We start from the raw sequence: 17,625 nt of genomic DNA, 5'->3' as shown, positions 1-17,625 counted from the left end.
AACCTGGGAAATGGAGTTTACATCTCAAGGAGGCGCTCCCTGTGGTCACGTGATAAAGCTCACCAATTGGCACGCTTCTTACTGCGGAATGGCACCTGGATGTTGGCCAATGAGAGGTCGGCTTCATTTTCCTCCGGACTTGGGGCAGGGGCAGTCATGGCGCCACCCGTGAGGTACTGCATCCCCGGTAAGTCAGCGGTGCCCAGAGCGAATCCTGGGCAGGGACGGAGGCAGGAAGGCCCGACGACCAACAGCTTCTGCGGACCCGTGGCTGATGCAGCGTTTTTTCCGCAGGCGAACGTCTGTGTAACTTGGAAGAGGGCAGCCCCGGCAGCGGCACCTACACCCGGCATGGCTACATCTTTTCGTCGCTTGCTGGCTGCCTGATAAAGAGCAGCGAGAACGGCGCGGTAAAGGGGGCGGCTTCCCCTCTTCTCCGTCTCTGCCTTTTTCTTAGGCTGCCTTTGATTTCGCAGCTCTTAGGGGATCTGCGGGCGCGTCTTCAGTGCCTCGTTCAGTAAAAGAAGTTGGTCTCTTAAGTTTTAACAGCTGTGGTCCCCGCTGCCGGGCACTTAGCCATCACAGAACAGTTTTGTTGGTCCGGCTTGGTTGTGTTGCTGACACTCGGGGAAGCAAGTTGGGGGAAGAGTGGAGGCGAGCTCAGCCCTGCAGTGAGCTGAATCCTGTCCGAATGTCGCCTACCTCTCCGACTTTATCTCGCTCCGCTACCCGCGCCTCACTCTCTGCTATCTAGTACTACTGGCTTCTTTCAGTCTCGCCAGTGCGCCACAGAGCCTTTGTACACATGCCGACTGGAACACGCTCCTCTCTTCCTTAGCCTATTCAATTCCTACCTACCCTTCAGATAGCCTCACTAGTATCACTTTCTCAGAGAAGCTGTCCTAGCCACTAGTCGAAAAAAGTTTTGTTTTTGTCTGTTTTGTTGAACACTCACAAAGAGCTGTATTCTTCCCTTTCTAAGCACTTAGCTCAGCATGTAATTAAACACTCAGTTATATCAGTAAGTTCCCCATTAGACCCTTGTCCCGTAGACTCCATGAAAGCAGGCCTCACTCCCATAACCTCCGCGCCTAGCACAAGATAAATGCTCAGTAGATGTTTGTTGAATGCATGAGTAATACTATTCTCCCTGGTTCCAGAGGCTGATCCACGATTAGCTCAGGATCAGATAAGCAGTTCTTGAAGGAGCAGCTTAAAGACACGGAGCGTAGTAGAAAGAGGATTCAGAGTTAGAACACTTCAGTATTGACTAAACCTTGATTCTGCTTTAGATAAGAAACTTAAACCCTCTGGTTTTAGGTTCTTCCTCATCTATAAAATGAGAGACTTTTTATTCGATCAATTTGGGAATTTCCTTAGGATTTGAAAGTTTGTTCATTTCATAGCTATACATATAGCTATCTATGGAGCATTTTCATGTGCCAGGCACAGTGCTGACCTCTAGGGATGTTGTAATGAGCCAAATACACATGGTCTCTTATCAGGGGGCACAAACACAAACTGTAAGCAAATATATGCTCGAATGAATGTATGCTTACAAATGTGATTCCTGCTCTGAAAGAATATTACGGGGTACCATGAGAACATGTAATAGGCAAACCCACCCTAGTCAGAAGTGACATTTAACCTGAATCTTTAACCTGAATATTTATATTTATCCTGAATAAAGGATAAATAAGAGTTGAGTGGGTGAGCATAAAGAACAGGTTGAATAGAGATCCTGAGATGGGAAGAAACTTAGTGAATTCATGAAACAAAAAAGGCCAGGAGAGCTGAGGCATAGTGAACAAGGTGCTATTATGTATGCTATTATATAACATTTATTTGGAAATTCTAGCCTGTCCAATAAAATGACAAACAGAAAGAAAGGTATAACTTTGGAGGAAAGAGTCACATTATCCATGATTACAGGCAATATAGTTGTATGCCAAAAAGCTCTAAGAAAATCACCAGAAAACTTAGAACTCGTCTGAAATGATTAGATTATGTCTTCTAGCAGCTTTCTTCCTGTGGCCCCTTGGCCATCCTATAGCCTAAAATGTCTAAGGCTTTCTGCTCTGGGCTGCAAATGAATCTGTAGTCCACCTGCCCTTGTGACCCCAACTGTGGCCCATGGCATTCCTATATTATTCTCAAGCCACAGACACTTTTACCCAAGACTTAGCAAGGATATTTATGTTTTATTGTTCCCTCTGTAGCTTCCTGTCATATCTGTGATGAGAGAAACAGAGTCCCAATTACTGCCAGATGTGGGAGCTATTGTAACCTGTAAGGTAAGTTGGTCCTAACCTCCCTGCTTAGGATACTGTTCAATGCTGAAATAATGATCATTGTAGAGCTGCACTGTTCAATATGGTAACCAGTAGCCACATATGGCCATTTAAATTTAAATAAATTAAAATTAAACAAAATTTAAAATTTATTTTCTCACTTCCACTAGGTACATTTCAAGTGCTCAGTAGCCACAGGTGGTTGGTGGCTGCCATATTGGTCAACACAGAATATTTCTGTCATCACAGAAAGTTTTACTGGACTATGCTGGTCTGGAGATTTCTAGGATAATGATCAATGAGGTCAAGTTCAAGCTTGCATAGTTCTTTCACAGAGCTGATTCCCTGAGTTTGTAATTTTTTACTTTTGTCTGGGAGACAGGGGCACCAAAGGGTGATAAGGAAGCCCTTTTTTTTTTTTTTTTTTTTTTTTTTTTAGTATTTATTTATTTGGTTGTGCCGGGTCTTAGTTGCAACAGGTGGGCTCCTTAGTTGCAGCATGTGGACTCCTTAGTTGCAGCTCGAGGACTCCTTTAGTTGTGGCTTAGCTCCTTAGTTGTGGCAGGCAGGCTCCTTAGTTGTGGCTCACGGGCTCCTTAGTTGCAGCATGCGAGCTTCTTAGTTGTGGCATGCAAACTCTTTGTTGCAGCATGCATGTGGCATCTAGTTCCCCAACCAGGGATTGAACCCAGGCCCCCTGCACTGGGAGCATGGAGTCTCAACCACTACACCACCAGGGAAGTCCCAGAAGGCCCATTTTTGAACAACTGAAGCAAAACTCTTTCTGCAGAGAAACAAAAGATTTGATAAAGTCTTTGAGGGAAAGTACACATTAATGCGATACTGGTCAGTAACTATAATATATCAGTACTCCCTGCCCATCCCCACTCTCTGCCAGTTAAATTAACTTGCAGCTCTTAGTTTTTCTCTATAAATTTCTCCAGCAGAAAATCTATGTGGGGATTCCCTGGCGATCCAGTGGTTAGGACTCCGAGCTTTCACTGCTGAGGGCGTGGGTTCAATCCCTGGTCAGGTAGCTAAGATCCCGCAAGCTGCGAAGCGTGGCCAAATTTAAAAAAAAACAGAAAGGGGGAGAGAATGTATGTGTTATTTTGAAAATAACTGGAGAGGCAGTGATCTAAATATTATGCAGCTGCTGAAATGGAGACTTAAATTCTGTTCACACTACAGGGCTCATAGTAAGATCTGTTAAAGGTCTAGCTGGATTTGCTATATACTATAAATACCCTTGTGTATTTATGTTAGACTTGTATATTTTTCAAAACCTATTCCATCTTATTTGATTTCCACAGTAACTCTATTAAGTGGCCAGAGTGGCTTTTATTCCACTTTACAAATATGACTTATACAGGGATAAGTAGGAGTTAACTTGTCTTAAATTCTATACTTAGTAGGGTTGCTTGGACCAAAATCCTAGTTTATTCCCTCCTCCTTCAGCTGCCAACGACTAATACTCACTCTAGTGCTGCTCTTTTCTCTATTGCACAGGTCTCTAGCATCAATTCACGCTTTGCCAAAGTACACATCCTATATGTGGGGTCCACACCACTTAAGAACTCTTTTCGAGGAACTATCCGGTAAGAAGTATTTTTGTCTTCATATTTGCCTCAGCACCTGGAATGAGATTAGGATAGAATGGGAGCCTGGAATTTTTAGGAACAATTACATTCTCTATTCCTGCCCATTTCTCTCTTCCTTTGTGCTTTGATTCTCCCCGGGTAGTAGCCAAAGAAAACGTTAAAACATGTGAGTTAGGACAAAAGGAAAATATTAATGAGATAGGGCTTTAAATAAAACAAAAAGGGTTGAGCTAAGCTGGAGATTAGCATTGTAGGGATGATTCATATCAAACAAAGTAGAAAGCATTTTAGGAAGTACCTTTCTTGAATTTAATATCAATCAAACCCAAGGACTGTAAAACAATAAAAAGGGTAGTGGGTGAAATGGTAAATTTTTTTCCTGTGGGTTCTTGAGAAGGGAAAAACAATTCTCGTGAGCTAGATAATTTAACATCTGAGGCTCTTTCCACCCTCAGGATTCTGTGTTGTTCTGTGGTGCTTCTGTTCAAGCTCTCCTAAGGCAGTGAAGTTCCTTATCCTTCCCTGCTAAATCTGATCCACTTTTCTGTAGTGGGAGGTATTGATACTGCTGCTCTGTGTGATCCAAGAATGGGAAATGTGGTTTTCTCCTCCAGGAGAGGACTGGGGATACATCTTCACCCTGCTCCTCTGGGTGGCCGCTGGGTCCCCATTAGGACTTGTTCTCTCTGCTGTTGTAGCTCTTTGTCTGCCAGGAGTCTGCAGGATAATTCTTTCTCACAGATAATTAACCTTTCTGTTAATTCTTTTTTCTTTATAGCAAGGAAGACGTCCGAGCTACTGAAAAAGACAAGGTTTGTTGGTTGGTTCTTTTTTTTTTTCATGGCCTTAGGAATCTCAATCCTTTTAAATTATTCCAGTGAATTTGAAAAGTCTGTGGAAATGTGGAGTCCAAGGAATTTTAAGGTGTTCCCTTCTGGAAGGTGTGGAATTCACTTCACTGTCCCTTTCCTCTTCCTATCATTTTTGTTCACTTTGTTGACCAGAGGGGGGCTAGTTTACTCTTTGCCTTTGAAGCCACGTATTTATTCATTGCTGCTTCCTCAGACTTACTCTGGAGCCTTTCAGAGCAACCATAGTACTTTTGTCCAAGTCAGATTCCTGATTAGGTTACTGAGTTCAAAATCTTTCATTTATGTGATGATGCCACAGAAACAATAAAAGTTGTTGATTGACTTGAGTAGTGATGCCTTCTACCCTCTGAGATTAGAAGTTGACTGGTTCTGCCAGGGGTGTTAATAGTTTCATGTAGACCTGATTCGGAGCTTTCACTTAACACTTCTGTTCTTTCTTTACAGGTTGAAATTTATAAGAGTTTCCGCCCAGGGGACATTGTCTTGGCCAAAGTGGTATCCTTTATTCCCCTCAGACTTGTGGTCCTTTGTCAAAAGAAGAAATGGAAGTAGAGAAACCTCTCAAGTGGCTATGGGAGGGATGGCTTATAACTCTGTTTTCCTTTACCAGTGTGGTGTGACTAGATCTCCCTAGGCGATGCACAGTCCAACTACCTCCTAACCACTGCTGAAAATGAGCTGGGAGTGGTGGTGGCCCACAGTGAATCGGGTGAGTTTGTCCATGCTTCCACATGCTTACCTTTACCTGGGAGCTAGGGTTTGGGATTAGTCCATTGTTTTCCCTCATTTCCCTTGTTTTTTAATTATCTAAAAAGCAATACTAGTGTAGATACTTACTACTGAGATTAGAATGATTCTCCTTATATAATCTAAGGAAAAGAGGCACTCACTCCATAAATCAGTGGAATAAACAAGGTTTTTTTCTGTATGAGGTGAGGTTCACTAGGCAGCTTGGTGACACTTCAGTTCATATCCAGCTGAAAAGAGAAGGGTCTCAAGCAAATATTTGGGGTCCCATCTCCAACTCCACCTTTTCCCTTCCAGGTGTCCAGATGGTTCCCATCAGCTGGTGCGAGATGCAGTGCCCTAAGACCCACACTAAAGAATTCCGGAAAGTGGCCCGAGTACAGCCTGAATTCTTACAGACCTAAGAAGCCACACTTTACCCCATGCATAGGAGTAAGCTCTTTCCAAGAGTACATGTGTGAAAGTGACATCAGGGTGCCGTTGTCTTCATTCAGGCACCTGGGGCTGGCCAGCAGCCACCTCTAGAAAAATCTTACTCTATAGGCAAAACATTTTTCCTGTGAATCGTTCAGTGGATTTTATCCTCTTGAGTGATAAATTTCTCTTTTGGAGGCACCAGCAAACCAACTGTATGATGGTGGAAATAGCCTGTTCTTTCTGACAGTCTTATAAATATGTATTCTTTGCTGTGAAAAAGAAAACATTTTTACGAAAAGAATTTTATGGTTTCTATTATATTGAGTAGGGAAAAGAATCTAAACAGTGTCATGACATTTAGAGCAGGGTCTTGCCTGGTGGCACCGATTAACAGACATGTGTTATGTGCTTTCTTGCTCTAGACAACGCCTAATTGCCAATCTTTTTTGTATATTCTGTTGTACATACTTTTGCTTATTGAGTACTTGTTATGTGTCAGGCACTAGGTTAAGTACTTTATATACATTCCCTCATTTAGAGAGATTATGGTTTAGTGAAAATTATGGGACACATGTGGTGATTCAGGTAGCATGCTAGTAATTCTGAAAGTAATTTGGTAAACAAAGCATTACTGATACAGTAGATACTCCAGGAAATGTTAAATCTGAATTGAAAAGAGGTACAGAACACTATCATGTGAAGTGGCCAGGAAAGGATTTGTAACATGAAGTGAAAGGAATTAAAGAACTAAGATAAGTGAGGTGAAGATATTCAGAGCAGAGAGAGAAGCCCAAGCAAAGTGCAGAATCAGGAATGTACACACAAGCTTGAGGACAAGCAAAGGATGAGGGTAAGCATGGGGAGGTTGCAGAGAGAATGAAAGGAGAGATGAATTATGTCACTTCTTGAGATGTTATTAGGGAGCCCATGTCTTCTCTGTGAAGTGAGAATGGTTGGGGTAAGGTTTGGAGTCATCCCACCTGGGTTTGTGTCCTCTCGTTGCCTTAAGCCGGGTTATACGTTGTTTTGTTTTTTTTAATTGAAATTTTTATTGACATAATTGTAAGTAATTGCAGTTTTAAGAAATAATACAGAGATCCCTTATGCACTTTTTCCAGTTTCCGCCAGTGGTGACATTTTGCAAAATAATAATATGCTGTACTATAACAATCAGGATGTTGAACTGACACTTGAGCAAATTATTTTTATTTCTTTAAGTCCGTTTCCTCATCTGGAATAGTATGACCTCATAGGATTATTATGAGGAAATGTTTAAAAGTGGTTAGTACACGCCAATATTACTGTGATATATTATTGTTGTTATTATATAACTGATTGCCTTCTATCAGGTATCTACTAAATGCCAGGACTTAATGCTAGATACTTCAGTGTAGTTCGTATTGATATAATCAGTCTCCTATTGATAGATATTTTTAAACTTTTTTTCTTTTACAGACAGTGCTGCAGGGAAAATCCCTATACCATATATCTTTGTGCATGCCTATGATTCTTTTGCAAAACAGATTCCTAGCAGTATAATGCTGAGTAAAAGAATATGCACATTTAAATTTTTGGTTAGATTCTCCCTTATTGCCTTGCAGAAAGATGCTACCAATTGATTTTCTCAACAGTGTTAGCCATTTTACTTACGTTATCTCTGAACTTCACAGTGACCCGGAAAAGTAGCAATTATTTCCACGTTACAGATAAGTAAACTAAGGCTTAGAAAAATTAATAAATCTCACAGACATCAAGAGGCAGAACAGTGTTCAAACTCAGATCTGTTTTACTGTAAAGCCTGGGCCCTTCCTTCTGTACCATGGTGCCTCATTTTTCCAAGTATTGAACAGAAACCTCAGGCATGCAATTAGAGGCTCTCCAAATTGACATTGGTTAATTAATTATAAGTGCTTGTTGGACATCATTCATTCGTTATATAAATATATTTGAGCAACTCCTCTGCCCACCACTGCTCCAGGAACTAGGGAGTAAAGCAGTGAACATGATAGAATCCTTTCCTTGTGGAGCTTACATTTCTAGTGGGGGGGGACCATTGGTGGGAGGGGAGACAAATGAAAAGTAAACAAATACAGAAATGTTATAATTTCAAACAGTAATTTTAAAAAGTGTCATAAAGAAGAACATTTGAAACAACTGGGTAATGGCCTTCTGATTTGCTGCGAACCAGGTTAGATTTTCTCACCCTTAACCATGCAATATTGTATTACATGTTTGTTAGTTGTGTGCGTGTCTCCCCTACTTACCTTAGCTTTAAGGGCAGCATGCTGTCTTCTCTATCTTCAAATCTCCAGTACCTGGTACTGTGATTAACACGTAGCAAACGCTCAATAAAAATTTTTTGAGTGTACTCATAGCTGACTGAATAGCTATGCCCAAACAGTGATTGATATGTAGTAATGGTGATATTTGTTAATCTAGAGACAGGGAGGATATACTTTCTGTGCCTTGGAAAAGTGGTTCTCAGCCTGGGTTAGGTGAACTTCAAAATTGCCTGTAAGTGGTAAAGGGGTAGCAGGGGGAGTGCAGGGGAAAAAAAAGACTGCAGGTGCCCTAGCTCTGCTCACGAATCTCATGGTTGAACCTGTGGGTGTTAAGGGTTTGTTCAGCTCCACAGGTGATTCTGATGTGCTACTCTGGCTAAGAAACACTGTCTTGGAGGGATAGTAGTAGTTGGCCTCCTAGCCATAATGGTAAATGAGGATGGCTTTCTGTTATTTTCCTGCCCATAAGGCAGGAGTTCTAGCCAGGAGTCTAAGTTGCAAGGAATGGAGACTGCTGTAAACTCAAGTGATGTCAGGACATAGAGTAGTAGTAATCAAAGCTGATCCAGCCTGATTTGGGTGAAGAGCACTTGACCAAACAAAATTACCAACTTCTGGTCTAAGATTCAGTACAAGCTAAGTAAACTAACATCCCACCAGGCTACTGGAGACTTAAATTACTAAAGGTCTTCCTAGGATTAATGTGTAGATCAAATAAAAAACTAAACTTGAAAAGCAAGATGCTTAAAAGTACTTAAATTTTAGAATAAGAATCTTTGATTTAGCTGCAGTAACATTCATCTGGGTTCCAGTACTTAGTAGTGTACCTTCTGGCAAGTTTCCGTTATCGTTTTCAGCATGTTTCCCCTTCTGTAAACTGGGGATGCCAGCCCTTTCAGAGGTTGTCAAGATTGGAGATTATGTAGGTAACGTACTCACCCAATGGCTAACATAGAGGCACTTCATAGAGCTTTATAGATGGTGTTACTTGCTCCTACTAGAAGAGAAAGGCATTATGGGCTTTCTCATGTTCCAGTGATCTTTTCAAAGGCCTTAGAGAAAAGGTAAATGTGAGTAGTGCCCCTTCCCTATTACGTATATAATTAGTCGGCCCTCCCTATTCATGGATGTGAAACCTGTGAATACGGAGGGCCAACTGTACTAGTTTTACATAAGGCACTTTAGCTTCTGTTAATTTTGGTATCCACAGGAGTCCTGGAACCAGTCCCCCACTGCAGATACCAAGGGATGACTGTATATCCCTTTTCTCCTGCATGTGTAACTTTTGAGGATGTTAATTAGTTGACTGATAGGGTTAAAATTTTAGGGGCCAAAAAGAAAGATGTGAATCAAGTTTAAAAGTTACTAACAAAAAAAGGGTTGGCTTTTTTAAGTCTAGTAAACAAGCATTTACCTTACTCTAAAGAGGGCATAATAGTTTCAGAATTTGATTTTCCCGTGTTCGGTAACCAGCACCACTGAGCAAGAGCTGTAGAGAGGCAACAGGAATACAGAGTTCAGCTCTCCAACACTGAAAACCCAATGAGATACATGATACTTGGACCAGGCTATGTAAAGTTGTGACTGGTTGTCCTAAAAGCTCTTAATCTGTCATACAAGGATTTGGGTAATGAGAGACATTTCAAGTTGAATGTTTGAGTTGATTTCCTCAGATAAGACATACCACACATGACACAGAAAATATTGCACATCACTCCTTTATCATACTGACCTGGAAAAAAGATTTACTACAGTTATGCTCAAATGAGTACTGGGCCTAAGTGGTGGGCCAAGCAACTGGAACATGATTCAGAAATCAGGCACAGTGAAAGACACACTTGGATGTGATCAAGAGGCATTCCGCTGCCATAAAACAATAAGGCGGGGGAGGGATTCTAAAACACACAGCAGGATGAGCTCCTACACCTTAGAAGTCAAGAAGCTTATCCCATGACGGTGTAAGGAATGGCTCATTTTCTGATGACCACATGTGGGAATATTTCAACCGCCACTAGAAACCCCAGAAGGGTTTTTTTTTAATTTATTTATATATACATATAAATTTTTCTTTTGTAAAAGTAAATGCAACACATAAACATTCAGCATTGATCCCAATCTTCTGGAGTCAGGGAGGAAGTGTTTGATTGAATCACCATGCAGGTTACGTTCATCTCCACTGGCATGACTAGAGCCCCCAGCCACCTGAACACAACAGTGCCCGGCTAGCCTCTGGGAACACAAATAGGCACTCTTGCTTCTCCTCATTGGTCACACCTTGGCATGGTTCCTCCCTATCCCCTACTCAAGCAGGTCCTTAGTAATAAACCACTAGCAACGCCCCGCCCCAGTTACTACCTCTCAACGCTCTTGGATAAGTCTTCCCTTGGCTTGGACTGAGGACCATGTCCCAGAGGTGCCATTCTGACTAGACTGTATGAAGGGAGTGGGTGCAAGAGAGAAAATGGCTAAAATGAAATTGGGAGCCACTGCTCCCCATCCGCAGCTACAGCTTAAGATGCCTACAGATGCCGTCAGTGTGACGTGTGCAGGGGAGAGGTGCAGAGGAATGGATGGGCTTGGGAGGAAGGGTAATCCTTGGGAAAGTAATCTGCTGCTCGACCTCACTTCTTGGCCTTGCCCTGGGCAGCCACAGCCTCCATGGCTTTACGCACGGTCTCTTCATCACCCAGGAACTGCATTGGCTTGATGGGCTTCAAGTTCTTGTCCAATTCGTAGACAATGGGAATGCCAGTCGGCAGGTTCAGCTCCATGATAGCCTCCTCGGAGAGACCTGAAAATACACCCCGCTATGATCAGTCAAGCAAGATATGAATCCACAGACCTCTCCAGCGTTGCTATTCATTCTCCAGGTGGGAAAACAGGTCCTCCAAGGACTTTCGTAGGAATTAAAACAAGACAACCTTTCTGGTATTTGTCATAACAGTAATGATCTGTGTTATAGTAGATCGCTCACCCAAGGAATGCCCCCGTAACTTATTTCTCAGTCACTGAAAAGCAAGAAAAAAGGATGAAAGGTATGTCTCCCAAAGTGAGATCTGGAAGCCCATAGTAAAGCAGGACTATACATATCTCAAATGTCCTATGTAGTCCATCCAGGCTGCCAAAATTCAGCACATCTGGGCCTCTAGGCCCTTGGGTGAAACAATTTAAGATGCAAATTGAGATTCATCTGTGGAGTTGAACCAGGTTGTGATTAAGAAGGATTTTTATCAGCAGTTTCGACTGGTAATCCTAGTCTAGAGGTGGGCATCTCAAACTTCCATGTGTATCTGAATTACCTGGGTGACAGATGCACCTTCTCCATCAGGTCTGAAGTGGGGCCTGAGGTTCCGCATGTGTAATAAGCACCCAGTGGGGTCCGGCCACCTCTGCTTCTGCAGAGGATGCTTTGAGAGACAAGGATAGAGAGTGTGTTTCAACTAGGAGACAATCTGGACTGTCTCTAAGGCTAGCAACATGTCCAGCCCTTTCCTGAAGGTCTCCTTCGTACTAAATAAGTCCAGATTAGTGACAGTTCTGCTTTAGCCCTCTTTGAGGGCCCCTCTGAAAAACGTACATACCCTCCAGATGCTTGACGATGCCCCGAAGGCTGTTGCCATGGGCTGCAATCAGTACTCGTTTCCCCTCCTTGATCTGGGGAACTATTTCTTCATTCCAAAAGGGCAGAGCTCTGGCAATAGTGTCCTTCAGACTCTCACAGGAGGGCAGCTGATCTTCAGTGAGGTCTGCATACCTACGATCCTAAACAACAAAAAATCCAAGCGTATCAGTTATTACCAGTTGCATCCATTCTGCCTATTTCTCATCCCCTGAAGGATCAAAGTGATGGGTGAAAGTCTCTCACCAGGGCACTGAGAGCTTGGGAAAGGGGATAATTATTATCCTGCCCCTCCCTCCCCCATTACCCTCCATAGGGAAGACTGACAGTTCAAAAGAAACATAACTTAGGAAAGGAGAAAAAAAAAGGTAGGCTACAAGGCTCTAACCAATTCACTTTATCTTGCAATTGGCTTAGGAAGGCCCTATCAGCTATGGATGGGTTTTTTTAAAACATGGCAGTAGATGTAAAAAAGATATATTCTTTTTAGATAAACAACATAAACTCTTAACTAAATCTTTTAACAAGTGGAGGTCATTCCTTGGAGAAAGGGGATTACAATTAACTATTTTAGGGAATTCCCTGGTGGTCCAGTGGTTGGGACTCTGTGCTTTCACTGCCGAGGGCCCAGGTTTGATCCCTGGCTGGGGAACTAAGATCCCACAAACCCCACAGCCAAAAAAAAAAAAAAAAAAGAAAGAAAAGAAAAAAACAAGTAACTATTTTATCATAAATTAGAAACTCAGTGGGTCTAAGCAGACCCTAATAAAAGCTAAAAGAGTGAAGCCCAGATTCTAACACCCTGGTCCTGGGTGGAGCGAGCCAAACCTCCATTTGTCCATACCTTACTGATGTTGCTATAGAAGGGATGGTCGGGCTCCATCGGAGGTGGTGGGACATCATAGGAGCGCCTCCAGATCTTTACCTGGGCCTCACCGTGCTTGGCAGCAGTTTCTGCCTTATTGAGGCCAGTCAGACCCCCATAGTGTCGCTCATTAAGGCGCCAAGTCCTCACCACTGGCAGCCACATCTGGTCAATGGCATCCAGCACTGTCCAGAGGGTCCGAATTGCTCTCTTCTGCACTGAGGTGAAGCAGATGTCAAACTCATAGCCGGCATCTGGAAATTATAAGTTCAAAGTGATAAGCTAATCAGGTCCACTCTAGAGCAAGAATTCTCTTTCTTTCTTTTTGGCCGCACCATGTGGCTTGTGGGATCTTAGTTCCCCAACCAGGGATTCAACCCGGACCCTCGGCAGTGAGAGTTGTAACCAGTGGACCACCAGGGAATTCCCTAGAGCCAGAATTTTCTTACATATAAATTTCATCACGTACAGACAACCCAAATGAAAATTATTTGGCTAAATATTTTATTTTGTACACCCTAGCAGGAAAAACAATATTCTGCCTTCGGGGAAGATAAAATTTGTTGATTTATGTTGCAGTTGACAATATACTTCCCAGTGGTTCCCCAATAATTCATCTAACCCAAGGCCCAAATGTACTGTCAACCAGCTAACCTGAGATCTGGGCTACTTTTCCTAATCCCCAGAGTGCTGTGCTTAAGCACACTTTAAGAATTTATTTGCTTTAATTCTTTCAAGGTAAGGATTCAAAAAACTTGGAATCTTTTAATAAATATAATAGCTAATACTTATAGAGAGCTTACCATCTGTCAGGCACTGGACTGAGTACTTTGTATGTGTTTTATTTAGTCTTCGTAACAATCCTATAAGGTTACATCATTACAACCCATCTTACCAGGTGAAAATAGAAACTAGAGGAGTTAAGCAAACTATCTGAGCTCACAGCTATTACACAAAAGAGATTAAAACCCAGGTTGTATGACTCTAAAATCTAACTCACAGGGGACTTCCCTGGTGGCGTGGTGGTTAAGAATCCACCTGCCAAGGTAGGGGAAACGGGTTCGAGCCCTCATCTGGGAACATCCCACATGCAGCGGAGCAGCTAAGCCCACGAGCTACAACTACCAAACCTGCACTCTAAAGCCCGCGAGCCACAACTGCAAAGCCCACGTGCTGCAACTACTGAAGCCCGTGCGCCTAGAGCCCGTGCTCTGCAACAAGAGAAGCCTGTGCACCGCAGCAAAAAGTTAGCCCCCGCTCGCCACAACTAAATAAAGCCCGAGCCCAGCAACAAAGACTCAACGCAGCCAAAAATAAATAAATACATCAATAAATTTATTTTTTAAAAATCTAACTCATAAACACCACCTCTAGCTATCTCCATAGTTGGCTAATTTCTAAGGATCCTGATGTTTGTATTTTAGTTAGAACTGTCACTTCTGATTGATAATTATTAACATACTTCAGTCCTCTCTAACCTCTGGTCTAGGAGAAATGGGATTTTGAACTCTCAACAATCAGGACACAGCAAGAGCTCTTAGAGGATGCTGATAAAACTAGTTTGTTGCATGAAATTATACCTTCCCTAGAGTATGGAAATCACATCACAACCTCTTCATCCACAGTTCCTTTCTGCTATCGTCAAATTACCTCACTACCCAGGGAATATAATCTACCTACGTCAATTGTTAAACCAAGTTTAAGAGGAGCCACTCGTTGGAGAAAGAGCAAATGCTGTGCACTGTCTGATGCATTTGTAAATGGACCTCTCCTCCATACACAGCGGTTACTGAGGGGTGGTATCAAGTTATATTGGCCCAACCAGTGAGTTACAACTATTTGTCTTCATGTTTCACAAACGATTATTCTCCCTCCCACTTTAATGGGGAGATGGCCCTTTCCTTAAGTAGTGGACCAGGAAAACATTCCTGTTTTCGTCCATGAGGCTACAAGGCCCTCTTTGAAATTCAGCACAAACTTTCCTGCGCATTGCCTCATGTTGAGGTGGCCAACAGTAATTAACGAAATGTGAAGTGAATTTTCCTGCCAGCCGTTCAACTGAGAATAAGGCCAGTAAGAACTACACTGATGGGGGAAGGGAGAATTAATCACCAAGAAACTCACCACAACCCACAAGGGAAAAGACACAGATTTCATCACTAAGGCTCACTGACAAGTGCGAGTAGACTCACTTACCATCCCCTCCCTAATCTTATGGGGAGGAATGGCTCCCCAATAAAAGGGAGTCACTGGGAATTGAGTATCCACAGTGCAAGCCTCAGCTCCCATGCTGAAAAGCTATTGGTTGTTTCACTGCATTTTCCACTTGCAATGGAGTGCTGCACATTGGATACACAAGTCAGTCCCCGAGGAAAAGAGCAGTTCCCCTTACAAATCTTAACAGAGAACTCTAAATCCTCTTCCTTCAACTTGGCCATCAAACAAAAGCATAGTCTAGGCCACTCCCAGGGATGGGGTTAGCTGGTGTTGTGCAGTGTGGACTCCATCCGCCCCCCAGGAGCAAGACGGCATGGGAAAACTCAGTTCTTGGTAGCTTCCTCCTGAAATCATTCAAGATTTTATAAACCCTACAATACTTAAAGCCCTGGTGAATTTAATGTTATTTTAGGTCTTTTACAGTATTAGGTTATTCATATGGTCTTCATCATTCAGTTTTCGCTTTTGGTCTTTCACTTTTTATTTCATCATCTGTGATGCCCCTCAACAGTTATTAAAATTTTAAATGGGATTTCTTTTGAAACTAATGCTACTAACATTTACTTAAAAACTGAAATAGGGTCTGTTATTTTAAGATATCACAAGTTAAGGCATTTGATCAGTCTTTAGAGGACAGCTGCAATTTGGTTTGTCCTAGGCTAGTCATCAGGAAACCACCACAGACCCATACAGTTCCTCCTGCCAGACAGCAGGAGAGAAAATGGCCTCCTTTACCAGCACTTTCCCTATCCTGGCCTCTCCTAACCGGTATGAGGTCACACCAGGCCACCCCAAAGTATTCACACACATCCCCAGCAGGATTACATTTCCCATACTTTCCGAACCTTTGCTTCATTTCTAAAGCTAGAGAGAGCAAACTGGGGCCAAATACCTGATTCACATCAGCCAGGAATCAGTGACCCTTTTAATGGCTGCTGCTTTGTCCAGAGGTTAAAAGGGAGCAGGGAAGGATTGGTGGAAGCACCTCCTCGGTCCAGAGACGCTTTGAATTGCTGGCAGCAGGGAATGCTTCCTTATTAGCGCTTCAAAATCACAAAGAGCTGTCTGCCAGCGGGGGCAAGCCTGGGTAAGCCAGCTTATCTCATTGCCACTTCCACCTTTGCCCATAACAGCCTACCAGTTCCTCGCACTTACCCGGTACTCAACCCCAGAACAGAGGCCAGGGTGGCAGACTAGGAATAAGATGTGACCTTGGACAAGTCATCTTTCCAATCCTCACTTTCCCAACTAGAAAAGAGGGCCAGGGAGGGATGGGAAGGAGGGGAATAAAACCTGTATAATTTATAGGGCTGTGAAGAGGATCTACTCAAATCATTCATTTACTCAATTACATTTGTGGACGCATTCTGGACACAGGATTTGCGGAATGCTGGTAAACAGCATTCTACACAAGCACGTGGATGTCTTTGTACCTAGAACCCTGCTGGTTGCCCCCCGCCCCTCCCCGGCCCCGGGGGCCGCGTCACTCCCCCGCAGCGGGGAGAAGCATGTGGCCTGCCGCTTCACCAGGATCCCCAGCATCCTCTTGAGTAGGCTTGATTATAGCTGCTGGAAGACACCGGGCATCCCATTTAGCAACCCGTCCCCGAGTTACTAAGTGCTCGGACTAGGAAAAAGGGGACTTTCTCAAGGCTGTGTCGTGGAGAGCGCAGTAAGCTGCGGGGCTACCGCCCGGGTCCTCTTCCTGGCACTGCCCCTCACACTCCGCTGGGTGACCTTGAGCAAGTCGGTCCCCCACCCTGGGCCCATTTTTTCAACTGTAAAATAAACTGTTGGAGAGAAGGGGCTCACCGAGGGGGCGCGGGGGCGGCCAAGCGGCCCTCACCCAGCGGCGCCTGCCCGAGCCTTCGCAGCCCCCACCCACTGCCCCGGCCCTCTCCGCACCTCGCAGCGCCTGCCCACCGCGCTTCGCCTCCTCGTGCCCGGCCGGGCTCAGGTCGGCGTCGTACCAGCCGCTGAAGCGATTCTCCAGGTTCCACGCGCTCTCGCCGTGCCGGATCAGCACCAGCTTGTAGGCGGCCATGGCTGCGGCTCGGGGTGCAGCGCAGACTGGGGCTCAGCGAGATTCCGGAGTCGCGGCCTTACCCCGGCCGCGCCTGCGCGCTCGCGCTCCACCGGCCCGCTCCCGCTCACTTGCTCGGCCAAATCTTTCCACTGGCTCGGGGCCGTCCTCCGCCCGCCGGATGTACGCATGCGCCCCGTGCGGACGCTGCAGCCGCCAGGGGGAGGGGGCGCCCTCCAGGACGCCAGGGCGCATGCGGCCTCCGTCGTCGGCCCCGTGTCCGCCGAGGTAGTCACGGAGCGCACGTAAGCGCCGAAGGGAGGTGGGACCTTCGGGCTGTTCCCGGTTGTGCCCCGCTGGCCGGAGTGTGGTCGTATTGCCGTTATTCATAAGCCCTTCGTTGTAATCAAATGGTCTTTTATCATTTGAATCGCGCTTGGCTCGGCCAGGTCACACTTTCCCATCCGTACGCAGGGTGTGATTCACACACCTGTGTTCCAATCTTCACTCTTCCATTTTATTCGCCTTGTATCTCGCTTAACCTCGCTCAGCCCCATCTGTAAATGGACGTAGTAAATACTTAGCTGGTGCCTATCTACCTGGAAGGTGCTCAGTAAATGGTGGTTGTTTCTATCTCATTTCCATGGACACTGACCTCCATAACGACACGGGTTCTGACTGCTGGTTCGAA

The 17,625-nt window shown here is 44.3% G+C and overlaps 2 protein-coding genes across 3 annotated transcripts; one reads left to right on the top strand and one right to left on the bottom strand.

The window, feature by feature from the left end:
- The first annotated feature begins 141 nt into the window (after positions 1 to 141).
- EXOSC1 (exosome component 1) lies at positions 142 to 8,560 on the top strand. Of its 2 annotated transcripts, XM_029201298.1 has the most exons (8): positions 142 to 187; positions 295 to 410; positions 2,220 to 2,294; positions 3,801 to 3,889; positions 4,671 to 4,704; positions 5,209 to 5,259; positions 5,389 to 5,473; positions 5,809 to 6,229. In XM_029201298.1, exons 1-8 carry the CDS (start codon positions 157 to 159, stop codon positions 5,913 to 5,915), a joined length of 588 nt encoding a protein of 195 aa, XP_029057131.1. In that variant the 5' UTR covers positions 142 to 156; the 3' UTR covers positions 5,916 to 6,229. The 2 variants fall into 2 exon arrangements, with proteins under 2 accessions (XP_029057131.1, XP_029057132.1); XM_029201299.1 differs by lacking the exons at positions 142 to 187; positions 295 to 410; positions 2,220 to 2,294 and having other exon boundaries at positions 3,844 to 3,889; positions 4,671 to 4,708; positions 5,809 to 8,560.
- A 1,352-nt stretch (positions 8,561 to 9,912) lies between these two features.
- On the bottom strand, positions 9,913 to 17,072 carry PGAM1 (phosphoglycerate mutase 1). Its single transcript, XM_029201084.1, has 4 exons — positions 16,817 to 17,072; positions 12,674 to 12,948; positions 11,792 to 11,972; positions 9,913 to 11,001 (listed from the first exon to the last, which is right to left on the bottom strand). The coding sequence occupies exons 1-4, from the start codon at positions 16,953 to 16,955 to the stop codon at positions 10,832 to 10,834; spliced, it is 765 nt and encodes a 254-aa protein (XP_029056917.1). The 5' UTR covers positions 16,956 to 17,072; the 3' UTR covers positions 9,913 to 10,831.
- Positions 17,073 to 17,625: the final 553 nt, after the last annotated feature.

The sequence above is a fragment of the Monodon monoceros genome, unplaced genomic scaffold, assembly GCF_005190385.1.
Source record: "Monodon monoceros isolate NGI ecotype Baffin Bay Population unplaced genomic scaffold, NGI_Narwhal_1 Super_Scaffold_4, whole genome shotgun sequence".
In the NCBI taxonomy this organism is placed as follows: Eukaryota; Metazoa; Chordata; class Mammalia; order Artiodactyla; family Monodontidae; genus Monodon; species Monodon monoceros.
The sequence above is the reverse complement of the archived record's forward strand: the minus strand, read 5'-3'. Positions and strand labels throughout refer to the sequence as shown.

Bases quoted from the DNA above. Each gene is read 5' to 3' on its own strand.
- EXOSC1 (XM_029201298.1), top strand. From the start codon at position 157: ATGGCGCCACCCGTGAGGTACTGCATCCCCG. The intron at 4,705-5,208 runs GTTTGTTGGTTG...CTTTCTTTACAG, and splicing joins GAGCTACTGAAAAAGACAAG to GTTGAAATTTATAAGAGTTT. The intron at 5,260-5,388 runs GTATCCTTTATT...TGGTGTGACTAG, and splicing joins ACATTGTCTTGGCCAAAGTG to ATCTCCCTAGGCGATGCACA.
- PGAM1 (XM_029201084.1), bottom strand. From the start codon at position 16,955: ATGGCCGCCTACAAGCTGGTGCTGATCCGGCACGGCGAGAGCGCGTGG. The intron at 12,949-16,816 runs GTGCGGAGAGGG...TATAATTTCCAG, and splicing joins CGGTGGGCAGGCGCTGCGAG to ATGCCGGCTATGAGTTTGAC. The intron at 11,002-11,791 runs GTATGTACGTTT...GTGTATTTTCAG, and splicing joins CATCGTCAAGCATCTGGAGG to GTCTCTCCGAGGAGGCTATC.